The sequence below is a fragment of the Halichoerus grypus genome, chromosome 5 (assembly GCF_964656455.1).
Source record: "Halichoerus grypus chromosome 5, mHalGry1.hap1.1, whole genome shotgun sequence".
Taxonomy (NCBI): domain Eukaryota; kingdom Metazoa; phylum Chordata; class Mammalia; order Carnivora; family Phocidae; genus Halichoerus; species Halichoerus grypus.
Genome location: NC_135716.1, coordinates 162812016 through 162825859, shown reverse-complemented (window position 1 = coordinate 162825859; position 13844 = coordinate 162812016). Strand labels below are relative to the sequence as shown.

Sequence of the window (13844 nt, the reverse complement as noted above, 5' to 3'; positions counted from 1 at the left end):
CCTCTCTTGGGTCTCCTGTTGTTTGCTCTTGGCCTGGTCTTTGCCTTCTTTGTTCTGGCTTCCTGCCCCATTCCCGGGGCCAATTTCATAGGCATCAAATTTGCCAGACCAGAGTTGTTAAGTCCCAGCTCTGTTACTCACTAGCCGTGTGACCTTAGACAAAGGATTTAACCCCAATTTTCTCATCTGTAACATGGGACTAATAGGGGCGCCTGGGTGGCTCAGTCAGTTAAGCGTCTGCCTTCGGCTCAGGTCATGATCTCAGCGTCCTGGGATCCAGTCCACTTGGCTCCCTGCTCAGCGGGGAGCCTGCTTCTCCCTCTCCTTCTGCCTCTCCCCTTGCCCCTCCTCCCTGCCCGTGTTCTCTCTCTTGCTCTGCTCTCTCTCTCTTAAATAAATAAAATATTTTCTTAAAAAATATTTTATTTATTTATTTTTTCGGGAGAGAGAGAGAGAGAGGGAGAAAGAGAGCGAGAGAGCGAGTATGGGGGGAGGGGCAGAGGGAGAAGCCGACTCCCCGCTGAGCAAGGAGCCCCATGCGGGACTCGATGCCAGGACCCTGGGATCATGACCTGAGCCAAAGGCAGACGCTCAACCAACTGAGCCACCCAGGCGTCCCGCTTTGTGAGTTTTGACCTTTTATTTTCCTCAGCCAAGACTAAACTGAGCCGATGTCCAATCCCGTGAAGCACTGGGAAGCCTGAATGACATGATGAACCAGAAAGTATTTTGTAAACTCTCCAGTTCTCTACACACGTAAGGCATTTATATTTTGGCAGTGGTTGTGACCGTAATTATGATTGGTTTAGGAAGAATGGGTTGAAATTGCCTGACACGATCCTGGCCAGAGATGAGAGGCTCTTTGTTCTGCTTCAGCAGCGTGTTTCTGAGGGCTGTGCATGGGTAACAGCGGTACTGGATACTGTCGGGAGAGGAGTCACCAGCCTCTGGTCTGGATGCCAGCAGCATGACTGCGTGACTTTTGTTGAGCTGGGGCCCAAACGCTCAGGCACCGGCTGGCAGGTAAGCATAAAGGCTGAATTGGGACGGATGGGTTTAAATCCGGGCTCCCCCTTTACTTGCTATGTAACCCTGGGCAGGTTACCAAACTTCTCTGAGTTTCAGATTCGTCATCTCTAAAATGGGAACAATTATAGCCCCTATGACATAGGGTTGTCATGGAGATTCAGTGACATCACATACCCAGGAGGGAAAAAGATAAATCTGTATGCAGTGCAGGGTTACAGATTCTTCTGCTCTGACTACTAACCCTTGACAAATTACAAATGTACAGAGTAGATTCAGGCTTGTTCCTTCTTACCTTTTTTGATTCATTCAGTAAGAATACTGAATGGGCCCCACTATGCACTTAACTATGTACCAGGTGATGAAAAAAGCTAGTGAGGTGGACTTAGACCATGGCATCCAAATACAGCTAGCTCAAAGAATAATTAAAAAAAATAGAGCCAGTTTTTTTGAGTGCCCCTACTCTTCTCTTACTGTCATCTTTTTCTTGAGGGCTCCCTTTGAGGTTTCTGCCATAGCTATGTCGGTCTACCCCCTCCTAATCAGTAGATGTTTGGTCTCAGGAAGACCTCAGTCATAATTCATATTATGGTGCAAATGACTACAAATCTCTCAAAGCATGGACCTGCCAGGACCTGCAATGACCCATCCTGTAAAGCGGACTGCCCCTGAAAGGGTGCTCCAATGCATAGAAAGCAAGAAGTTTCCAGGCAGAAGGGCCTAGAGAATTCATTCAGTCTGAACCCTCTCAGTTCACAGCGGAGAAACCAAGCCAGGCAGAGGGAACCTTGGTCGAAGCAGGATGACCCAACCAAGGACACCCAGCAGTCATGTGGCCAGGCTGAGTGGGGAGCAGAAAATGGATCTTCCATACTCTCATGGTCTACACCATATATATGCTAAGCACCTTCCGATTAGGTTGCGCACAATGCCCTAGGGAGATAGTGAGGCAGGATAAGAAGTGCCTCCAGCTTCCAAGAAGCCTACAGCCCGACAGAGAACATAAACACATATGTTAGACTAAAGAGCTCTTTGGCCCCACGGATTTGAAATGCTGCCCCCATTACCTATCAAATTCTCCAATATGCATGAGACTATTCTAGATTCTGTTCTGTTTTACTGCAGTCTCTTCCTGCAGAGCACCATGATGGTTTAAAGACCATAGCTTTGGGCGCCTGGGTGGCTCAGTTGGTTAAGCGACTGCCTTCGGCTCAGGTCATGATCCCGGGGTCCTGGGATCGAGTCCCGCATCGGGCTCCCTGCTCAGCGGGGAGCCTGCTTCTCCCTCTGACCCTATCCCCTCTCATGCTGTTTCTCTCTCTCTCTCTCTCTCTCAAAAAAAAAAAAAAAAAAAAATCTTAAAGACCATAGCTTTATAAAATATTTTGATATCTGGTCGAAGAAATCCTCTTTCTTTCTTCTTCTTCTTTTTTTTTTTTTCTAAGATGTCTTAGCTATTCATGTACAATCACTGTTTCAGATGAACTTTTGGATTAGCTTTTGAGTAACACACATACTGAATCTTCTTCAGCCAGGCACTGGGCACTCTGAGGAGTCAGGCACTCAGTTCCTGCCCTTGGGAGCTCACAAAATAGCTGGGAAGTGTAACCAAACAAGAGGTGTAAAGCAACAACAGGAATCTCCTGCTCTGGGTAACAAGAGCCAAATGAGTGAGGAGTCCACACAGATATAACCGCTGTGAGTTCCATTGTCCCTCCAGGCTAGGAAAGTCATGGGACGCTCGACAGGGAAGGTGACATTATACTGTACTTTGATAGGTGAGCAGGAGGAGTTTGTCAGGTGTAGAAGAGAAAAAATGCTTTGAGTTGAGGAAGTCAGAGAATGCACCTTGGAGGAGACATTTTATTTGAAGGTGAGTAGGAGTTTGCCCCATTCAGAAGGTGGGATGAAGGGAAAGATTGCCCTGAGCTGGGAAAGTCACATCTCTGAAGACATTTTAGCTGGGTTTTGAGTTGGAGGAATCAGAGAAGATGCTGGGAGAGGTAATTAAATAAGAAGGATTTTATTAGAAAAGTAACAGAAGGAGATGACATTTGACATGGGCTTTGAGGGATGGAATGAGCAGATCACCAGAGTAGAGGTGAGAGGCACCCGGGAGAGGAGGTAGTCAGAGAAGATTTCCCAGAGCAAACAGGAAACCTCCTGGCTTCCTGCCCGCTCGCTAAGATGCAAGATCCAGGAGCTGAGCTTCCCAGCGTGTAGGCGCTCGGGATTCTGAGGCGGCGGCTCTGCAGGTCCCACTTCACGGTGTGGGGTAGCGGTGGAGCCCGCCGGGCTGGGAAGATTGAAGCTTACTCAGGTTTGCCGAGCAGGGTGGCAGAGCTGAATGCTTTATGTCGGAATCGACCAATGGGGTGGCGGCACCCGGTTGCCAGGGCTACGGAGCGGGGCGGGGCCTGGGCGCCAGGGGCGGGGCCTGGGCGGGGCTTATATAAGCGGGCGGCAGGCGGCAGGCGGGGCGTGGGGTCGGTGGCTGCTGGGCGGGCGGGGCGCAGGCCGCGGGGCCCGAGCCAGGGGGAGCGGGCGAGCGGAGGCGCCGAGGATCCGGTTCACTCGCTGGGGAGACCTATGGGCCGAAGCCGTGTAAATGCGTTTTAAGGCGAGTGCGGGGAGTGGCTCGGGGAGCCTCCGGGGGCAGGCGCCCTCGGCTCCAGTGCTGACCTGCCCCCGGCCCCCTTGCCTCCTCTCAGCAGGAGCCTCGGCTCCGCAACTGCCACTCCTCCTTGGGGTGTTGCACAAGTTTCGAGGTCACCGGCGACCCCCCCTAGCAGCGCGCCTGGCTCTGGCCCCCGCGAAGGAGGACGGGGCTTGGTAAGGGGGTGTGGGGGGCGGGTCCTCGGCCCTGCACTCGGGAAGGCTCACCCCGGCAGAACCTCAGCCTTCGGTTCCCGCCCGGGAGCCCACAACCCCTACCCACCATGTGGCCCCATGCACGCTTAGAATCCTAGCACGTCAGGACCTGCCCCCCCCATTTACAAATGGTGAAACTGAGGCTCGGAGAGGGGACAGGGCGTACCCAAGGTCACGGAGCGGGGGCGGACTCGAACCTAAACTCCTGCTCTGGGGCTGAGACTCCTTGGTGGGGCCACTCCCAGCCTCTTTAGTTGGGCGTGGTCAAGACTGAGGGTCCCCTGAAAACTTCCCCACCCGAGCTTCTTGGCTTTCCTGCTCCCTCTCGTTCTTTCCCTTTTTGCTAAAACCCGAATTTCATAACTGGAAAGGATCTCCAAAATAATCCATCCATTTTATAGATGGGGAAACTGAGGCTCGGAGAGGCAGTGACATCTTAGGCATGTTATGCCTTGTCCCAGTCAAGATTCCTGGTCGTCCCCACCCTTCCCAGGGGACCTAAACTCCCCAGGCTTGTGCTGGCGGCGGGGTGTGTCAGGACTGGGCGCCCCGGCTTGGGGAGGTCAGAGGGGCAGCGGAGGGCAGCCCCCCCAGCCGGCCCCCTCACTTTACCCACCCCCTTCCCCCGCAGTGTGTTGCATACTTTCTAAGGCGGCCTGGCGGCGGCTTCATCCAGCCCATCGGCTCCTCCTCCTCGGCATGGCTGGCTACTTGAGCAAAACAGACTTTGTGATGGTGGAGGAGGGCTTCAGCACCCGAGACCTGTTGGAGGAGCTCACTCTGGGGGCCTCACAGGCCACGGCGGTGAGGGACTGGGAGTGGGGGTGGGTCTCTTGTTCCCTGTGCAGGCCCAGCTGCCTTCTCTGGAAGGACCCCTGTGGCCCTCATCTTCTTTCATATTTGGCGTTCAGTCCTTGCTGTTGGCCAGAGATGGGCTCATTTGACCCCCATTTCCTTGTTTTTGCCCCAAACTTTGTCCTTCCTGCCTGCCCTGCCCTGATGAACTGCACCACCACTATCTACCCAGCCCTCTAGGTCAGAAACCTGGGAGTCCGGCTTCCCCCTGTCATCAGGGCACCACCAAGCTCCTTACACCACCTGCCGGGGTGCTCTGCCCAGCCCTGGCTTTGTAGTTCAGACCTCATCTCTCGAGGGGCCCACTGACCTCCTCCCTGCCTCATCCCACCGGCTCCGACTCCATCACAGCCATGCTCAAGCTCAGAATTGTCTGGCGGTCCCCCACCGCCTGCAGGGTCAAGCCCGAGCTCTGCCTTCACAGCCCCGCTCCCGGCTTTGCCCACAGCGGACCATGCTCCGTGGGAGCCGACCAAACGACCGCTCTGTTTCCCGATGACACCATGTGCTGTTATCACCCCTCTGCCCAGGCTGTTCCCTCTGCCTGGAATGCCCTTCTGCCGGCCTCTCTCGCCCTTACCTATTTCTGTCCTTCCTCATTACTCATCAGTGTCACTTTGTCCTAATCTCCCAGGCTGATTTTGTATTTCCTTTTCTCTGTGGCCTCCACTGCCTTGTGGAGGAACTCCCGCGGAGCATTTATTGAATGGGCCTGTCATTGCTCAAAGCGTTGGCTGTCTTCAAGACCCAAGCCCCTTCAGGGCTGGAGCCCTCTCTGGTCAGCTCTGTCCCTTAGCATCATGTCAGACACCAAGTGGGCTTCAGTAAAAAGAAGTGTAGCATAAAAGGGAAACAGTTCCAGCGAGGGTTGAAGTAATGCTGTCTCACCCAGAGCCTCGTACATGTTTTGCCCTGAGCAAATCTGTGATGACCGGTTGCTCACGGGCATGGGTCGCAGTGGCGGTGGGACTCACGCAAGGCTTCAGCGAGCGCCTACGTGTGGAAGGCCGTGGGCGGCAGGCCATAGCTTTGGCCTGCAAGGAATCTATCTTTTTCTGGAGAAGATGAATGTATATAAAGTTCCGATTCTTTGAAAGCATGTGCAAAATGCAGTGAGAGCATTAAAGGCAGAGTTAACGGCCTTATTGTTTGGGGGAGGTGAAACTTGAAGGTAGACTGGGAATTTGCCAGACCCGAGTGGGGGCAAGGGGATTCTGCGCGAAGGGCATGGTGGCAGTAAGAGCTTGGAGGGGGGGAAACGCAGCAGTGTGGGGCTGGAGCTGGAGCTGCGGTGAGGGGAGGAGGGGCGGAGCCAGATCACAGAACCCCGAATGCAGGCCTTCTGTGCAGAGGATTGTGGAGCCGGGTGGCTTGGCGGCCAGAGCCGGGCCTGGGGCAGGTTTGCCGGGAGGACGGCGGATGGCACGCACCAGGAGGGAGCCGAGCGGGGGTCTCACATTCACTCTTCTCGCGCAGGGTGACGTCGCTGCCTTCTTCGTGGCCGACCTGGGTGCTGTGGTGAGGAAGCACTTCTGCTTTCTGAAGTGCCTGCCTCGAGTCCGGCCCTTCTACACCGTCAAGTGCAACAGCAGCCCCGGTGTGCTGAAGGTCCTGGCCGAGCTGGGGCTTGGCTTCAGCTGTGCCAACAAGGTGAGCCCCTGCCCCCGCCGGCACACTGGCCCTCGCTGCCTGCTCAGCACGCACGAGGTTGGGGTGCTGCCCGCGGGCCCTGGGGAAGCAGGGGTGACATGCCATTGGCCCCTGCCCCCTGGGACGGGCCACCCACTTGGGAGGGGGGTTGAAGGGATGAGGGAGGGAGAAACAAGCATGGAAGTTCTAAACGGGAAGCCGTGTGTGTCTCTGGGTAGGTGGGTCACCTTTTTAATGGAGATTTTCAAGCTTCTTGGCATAGAGCTATACATGGTATTCTTCTAATTAAAACAAGACAAAACAAAACAAAAATACCTTCTTATCATTGTTTTTTTTTCTTTTATAGTCTTAGTAATGTGCGACAGTACATTTTCTCAACTAATCCTTTGAGAATTCTGTTGTGTTGCCAATTTTTCTGCCTTTCTAATGAGATTAATGCTGTTGACTTAATTCCCCTCCTGCTCTCTCTAGATTTACTTTGCTTATTTACTGTCGTTCTCTAGTCGTTGAACTCCAGCGTGCGGGTCAGTGTGTAACTAGGTTGACAATACAGTGTTGAGTAAGACAGCCTCTGCCGTCTTGGAGTTGAATGCTTCGCTCATCTATTTTCTTCCTGTTCTTAGTTGATGAAAGGCTTCAAGCTTACAAAGTTTCCTCAGAGTACCGCTTTGGACATATTTATTCATTCAGCAAACCTTTTTTGAGCACCTACCAGGGGACACGTTCTATTCTAGGTGGGGATTTAGCAAGTGAACAAACCAAACCAAGTCAAACAAAAAAGGCTCTTCTTTCAGGGAACTTGCTTTCTAAAAACCAAATAAGTTAAACAATGAAAATCTATATTATTTTAGATGGTCAATGGTAGGGAGAAAGTTAAAGTGGGGAAGGGAAGTAGGAAATGTTGGGAAGGAGGATTGTACTTTTATGTAGTTTGGCCAGGGAAGGCTTTGCTGAAATTTGAATACAGACCCGAAGGAAGCAAAGGATCAAGCCAGGTGGATAACTAGGGGAAGAGCTTCCAGGCAGAGGGCACAGCAAGTGCAAAGGCCCTGAGGTGAGAACAAACCTGGTGGGCGTTGCTTTGTGATATTGTCATTACTGTTATTTTTTTTAATGGTTAGTAATGATTGTTTTGAGGGGAACTCCTTTCAAATCCTGGTCAACAGCATGGTTGAGTGTTGTGAGGAGGATTCTAGAAAGGGACCCTGGAGGAGAAAGGAGGAGAGCTAGCCTGGGCAGGATGACAGGGGTGGAGGGATTCTGGGTGGGAAAGAGGTGTGCACCATGGTGGGATGGTGAGAACAAGCAGGTTAACCTTTCTCAAAGACTACGTTAACGCTCTTAGTGATAGGTGAGTCTCTCCCCATTGTCACCTCAAAACCCCCTTGCATTAGCCCTTGCTTTGCACACCTAGATTCATGTGTGTCTCACATCTAGCCCGTGAGGTGCGTAGGGAGAGAGATGGCCATTTTACAGTCGAGGAGACTGGGGGCCAACCGCACGCAGCTCGCTGGTAGCAGAGCCTGGACGTCCCCCCGCGGGCATGCCGGGGCTCGGCTCTGGGAGAGGAGGGAGGGGCTCCTTTTCCAGCCTTCTTGGTCTAGGGGTGAAGAACAGGACCCAAACCCCCTGACTAGTCCTGTGTGTCTGGAAACCCAGAGGTGGGGCCTTGTGCGTGGCCGTCTGGCCTCAGGGCTGGCCTCCAAAGAGCAGAGTTAGAGGGTGTTAAGGGCTTAGACCTTGAAGTCCGCAGGGATGTTAAAAGCACGTACTGTTGCTGAGTGCTTCTGTCCTGCCAGGCACTTTGCCGATCGTTTTCTGTATATGATCTCATTTTATTCTCGCAACAACCCTGTGAGGTAATTATTACTACCCTGATTCTGACAACAGCCCAGTGAGGAAGCATTTAACAGACTGGCAAGGGGGCGCAGGGGGAGAGCGACTCGCTGGGAAGTGGCCACGTGAGTAGGGCCAGCGGCAGTGGGGTCTCCAACTCTCTCGCTGCATCTTTCCCTTGGGGAGGGCAGGGCAGAGCTCAGCCCCAGCTGGTGACGATTGCCTTCCTAACCCCCAGGGCCGACAGAGGCCACGCCCCCTCCCCGCAGGTGGGAGGAGCCGGCTTACTGAGAGGTGGATCGAGATGCACAGCTTCTCTTGAAAGGCCGACGCTGCCCTCTTCTGGTTGGCCATCACTAGTGGCTCCGCTTAACATTGGCCGACATTGACCCAGGGCCGGTGTGAGCGGGGCGGTAGTTATGCCATGGACAGGTCAAGGGCACAAGCCACACCTTACGTGGGGCTCTGGTCCACCCACCCACCTTCCCAAGGACTTAATGTCACCTCCCCTGCCCCCATCTTGCCTTCTCTTGCTGTCTCTATCAGCATCCTCCCATCCCCTAGCCCAGTCCCATGCTCCCTCTTTGGGGCCAGAGTTGTCTAGACTCGCCTGTATGTGTGCACCTGGCTCTTTCCCTTAGCCCCAGCATCTGAGCCATGCGTCCCCATTTCCACTGTCACTACTCCAAGGAATCTCTTACTAACATCCCAGCGATCTCCAAGATTCAGTAAGTACTTGATTTTAAACATGCATTTTGAATTATTCAAAGAATGCATTGATTCATTCACACACACATGTAGGCCTTCAGCTTTCTGTTTCCAGAGATAATCACCGTTATGAGTTTGAGTTTGGTGGGTATATGGTGTTTAAAAACTAGGTACAACTATGATCCATAGAAAATGTATTAAATGTAAAAGATGTTTATGTGGTGGGTACTGTGTCGCAATAGCTTTAAACTCAGCAGGTGTTGAAGATCTGTCCATCGTGTCCATGCATTTAGACCTTGTCAGGGACACTCCTTGGTCCTCTTATTTTCCGGACTCTCAGTAACGTTCAACACAGCGACTGTTGTTGTAGTAAGAACATTTAATGTGAGGGGCGCCTGGGTGGCTCAGTCATTAAGCGTCTGCCTTCAGCTCAGGTCATGATCCCAGGTCCTGGGATCGAGCCCCACGTTGGGCTCCCTGCTCAGCGGGGAGTCTGCTTCTCCCTCTCCCTCTGCCCCTCCCCCTGCTTGTACGTGCACATGCACCCTCTCTCTCTCTCTCAAACAAAATCTTAAAAAAAAAAGGAACACTTACCTTGAGATCTACCCTCTTAACACATTTTTGTGTGTACAGCACAGTATTGTTGACTATAAACACGGTTCTGCAGATCTCTAGGACTTCCTTCATCTTGCAGGACAGGAACTTTATACCCACTGAAAAGCAACTCCCCATTTGTGACAGAGTCTTTTTAAAGACACTCAACAATAACCTATGCTGCTAGTTTTAAAGACTTCAGACGTCAATCAGCTGAATGGGAGTGCTGCTCTGTACATGCCCCCCGACCCCCGGCACCTGGGAGAGTCGACACCTTCCCTCTGTACAGACACGGGTTGCCAGACAAGGTTTGCCATGACAAGAATATATATATATATATAATTTATTTTTTTTATTAACATATAATGTATTATTTGTTTCAGGGGTACAGGTCTGTGATTCATCAGTCTTACACAATTCACAACGCTCACCATAGCACATACCCTCCCCAATGTCTATCACCCAGCCACCCCATCCCTCCCACCCCCCTCCACTCCAACAACCCTCAGTTTGTTTCCTGAGATTAAGAGCCTCTTACAGTTTGTCTCCCTCTCCGGTTTTGTCTTGTTTCATTTTTCCCTCCCTTCCCCTGTGATCCTCTGTCTTGTTTCTCAAATTCCTCCTATCAGTGAGATCATATAATACTTGTCTTTCTCTAATTGACTTATTTCTTTTTTTTTTTTTTTTTAAAGATTTTATTTATTTATTTGACAGCGAGAGACACAGCGAGAGAAGGAACACAAGCAGGGGGAGTGGGAGAGGGAGAAGCAGGCTTCCTGCAGAGCAAGGAGCCCCATGCGGGGCTCGATCCCAGGACCCCGGGATCATGACCTGAGCCGAAGGCAGATGCTTAACAACTGAGCCACCCAGGCGCCCCTGATTGACTTATTTCACTTAGCATAATACCCTCTAGTTCCATCCACGTCGTTGCAAATGGCAAGATTTCATTTTTTTGATGGCTGCATAATATTCCATTGTATATATATACCACCTCTTCTTTATCCATTCATCTGTTGATGGACATCTAAGCTCTTTCCACAGTTTGGCTATTGTGGACCTTGCTGCTATAAACATCGGGGTGCATGTGCCCCTTCGGATCCCTACATTTGTATCTTTGGGGTAAATACCCAGTAGTGCAATTGCTGGGTTGTAGGGTAGCTCTATTTTCAACTTTTTGAGGAACCTCCATACTGTTTTCCAGAGTGGCTGCACCAGCTTGCATTCCCACCAACAGTGTAGGAGGGTTCCCTTTTCTCCGCATCCCCGCCAACATCTGTCGTTTCCTGACTTGTCAATTTTAGCCATTCTGACTGGTGTGAGGTGGTATCTCATTGTGGTTTTGACTTGTATTTGCCTGATGCTGAGTGATGTTGAGCACTTTTCCATGTGTCTGTTGGCCATTTGGATGTCTTCTTTGCAGAAATGTCTGTTCATGTCTTCTGCCCATTTCTTGATTGGGTTATTTGTTCTTTGGGTGTTGAGTTTGATAAGTTCTTTATAGATTTTGGATACTAGCCCTTTATCTGATATGTCATTTGCAAATATCTTCTCCCATTCTGTTGGTTGTGCCGTGACAAGAATATATAATCTATGTGCTGTTCCCCCTCTTCTGGACGTGTCCTTCTTCCTCCCCTCTCTGCAGGTCCTGGGTACCCGACTTCCCTCTCTCTCAATGAGAGAGCTCCTCTGGATTCTGTCTCAGGCTCCCTTTCTCTTGTAAACTCTCCCTCCTCTTAGGGAATTTCATCTCCTCCCACCACTGTAAATACCATCAGTATGCCGCCACCTCCCACATTTTGATCTCCAGCCCAGACCTTATATCTCCAGCAGCTGCCGGGATCCCACAGGACGCCTGGAACCCGGTGTGTTCCAACACGCTCACCATCTTCCCCTTGGAGAAGGGCTGCTTGGCCTGCTGGGCATGGAGTCAGACAGCCCCACAAGCCAGCCACCACCAGGCTTGCCGGCCCTGGCCCCAGATCACCTCTCCCCCGTCTGTTCCCTCACCCCAGACGATTGCGACCAGTCCCCCCAGAATCTTCTCGGCCCTTCCTGAGTCCGTGTTCACATGGTAGCCAGAGTGATGTGCGTTTAAACCTTGCAGTTAAAGTGCAAATCTGACTGTGCCATTTCCCTCCTTGAAACCCTTCCAACGGATTCCCTTGACTCGCAGGATGAAATATAAATCCACATCAGCCATCTTGGTCTCCCTGTTGGCTCTGCCCACCTCCCTGCAACCTTATCTTCCCCCGTGGTGCTCCCTCTGCCCAGGTCACTCCAGTGTTCCCTGTTCCTTGACCAGGCTGAGCACATTCTGCCTCAGCCCCTCAGCCCAGACTGCTTCCTGCTACCAGAACCATTCTTTCCTTACCTCTGGGCCTGGACGAGGCCTCCTGTGGAGCTCAGCTTAACTTTCTGACCCTCAGAAAGGCTGTCCTTGGCTCCTCACATCCGGGTCCCCCATCCGGTTCTCTAGTATCCTGTGCTTTTTCCTCAGGGCTCTGCGTTTGTAACTCCTTCATTATTTATCGCTCATTTGTTCTTACCTATTTTCCCCACTGCCTGAAAGTTCCACAGGGTCAGAAATTTGTCTACTTTACTCAGCATTTGTTTTCTTTAGCACCAGGACAGAGCCTGGCATCTCAATGGATGCTCAAGAAACACTTGTCAGCTCAGCTTCGAGGTTGAATTCTCCATCACAGTACTGTGGTTAAGAGCTCGTGTGCTGAAGTCTGACAGTCCTGGGTTAGAATCCCAGCTGGGCCACTTACAAGCTGTGTGACTTTGGACAAGTCACTTCACCTCTGAGCCTCTGCTTCCTGCCTCATAAAATTATCATGAGGATTAAATAAAGATGTACATAAAATATTTAATGCTATGGCTGGCATATGGAAATCCTTCAGTGAATAACACTAGTTATCGTGTAAGTGTTTCTAATCAGAGCTAAATCACAAGCCCCAGATTGCTACCGTGGCTTCCTCCTCTTACCTCATATGGTGAAGCCGGGAGCAAAAGCGCATTTGCACATCCACTCAGACTCAGGGACTTTGGAAGCCAGCTGTGGGGGCAGCAACTCCAGCTTCGTCCCACTCTGCTGCTTGCTGGCTGTGTCTCTGCAGGCAGGTGGACTTCTCTGAACTCAGTGTGGTCCTCTGTAACGTGTGGCCAATGCATACCTCACGGGGCAGTTCAGGCATCACGTGAGAATGCATGTAAGTAGCCCGTGCTGAGAAGTTGCAAAATTAAAATTAGTCTTATTAGAAACTCAGGATGGCTAAAGATGGCCCTGTGTCTCCCATGGTGTTTCAGAACAGGCTTCCTCTTGACTTCCTGCCCTCCATCATCTCAGACTTGACTTTGCAAGCTGGGTCTGCCTCCTCCCTGCTGTGTCGTCTCGCTGAGTACCAGGTTCCTTCTCTCTAGAGCGGAGCCAGGACCCCTCTGACGGGGTTACTGTAAGGAGTAGATAAAGCAGTGAATCCAAAGCAAGAGTTCGCAGACGATGGATGGTCACCAGATCCAGGCCACTGCGTGATTCTGTCAAGTTCTATCGGATCACAGCCATGCTCGTTCACTCATGCACCCTGTCTGGCTGCCTTAGTGTTGAATAGATGTCATGGAACCTATATGGCCAGGGCGTCTGGGTGGCTCAGTCCGTTGAGTGTCTGGCTCTTGGTTTTGGCTCAGGTCATGATCTCACGGTTGTGAGATCAAGCTCCACGCTGGGCTCTCTGCCTGGCATGGAGTCTGCTTTGGATTCTCTCTTCCTGTCCCTACCCCTCTGCCCCTCTGCCTCCCCCTCTGCCCCTCTCCCTCCCCCTCTGCCCCTTTGCCTCCCCCTCTGCCCCTCTGCCTCTCTCCCTGCTTGTGGCTTGCTCATAAGCTCAGAGGTGCTCTCTCTCTCCCTCTCTCTAAAAATAAATAAATAAAATCTTAAAAAAAAAAAAATAAAAGAACTTATATGGCCCACCAAGCCTAAATAAACTACTTGCTCTCTGGCCCTTTATAGAAGAAGTTTACTGACATCTCATTCAGTGCCTGCTTGTGGTAGGTGCTCAGGGACAATGGTTGCTCTCATCATCATCCTTGTCTGTACCATTAATGCAGCAATCAGGTGGGACGGTGTTCTGTAAAGGTGAGGAAGAGGAGGCCCTGGGGGCGGAGGGGCTGGCCAGAGTCACCCAGTGCAGCGCCACGCGCACAGCAGGCCTTGGGATGTGGGATGACCTGTGTCAAAGACTCTTGGTCTGGTGAACTTTACAATACATCAAGGAATATTCTTTTTTTTTTTTTTTTAAGATTTT

General features: G+C 51.6%; 1 protein-coding gene across 6 annotated transcripts in view; it reads left to right on the top strand.

Moving 5' to 3' along the window:
- The first annotated feature begins 616 nt into the window (after positions 1 to 616).
- The window catches only part of AZIN2 (antizyme inhibitor 2), a 43144-nt gene continuing 29916 nt past the window's right edge, over positions 617 to 13844 (top strand). The window contains exons 1-4 of one of the 6 annotated variants that reach the window (XM_036065244.2): positions 617 to 756; positions 880 to 1023; positions 4529 to 4701; positions 6229 to 6402. In XM_036065244.2, the coding sequence (XP_035921137.1) occupies positions 4597 to 4701; positions 6229 to 6402 (279 nt within the window). In that variant the 5' untranslated portion in view covers positions 617 to 756; positions 880 to 1023; positions 4529 to 4596. Of the gene's footprint in view, positions 757 to 862; positions 1024 to 3500; positions 3859 to 4528; positions 4702 to 6228; positions 6403 to 13844 lie in introns of those variants that run through there. The other 5 variants (XM_036065247.2, XM_036065242.2, XM_036065248.2 and 2 more) reach the window with 5 other exon arrangements.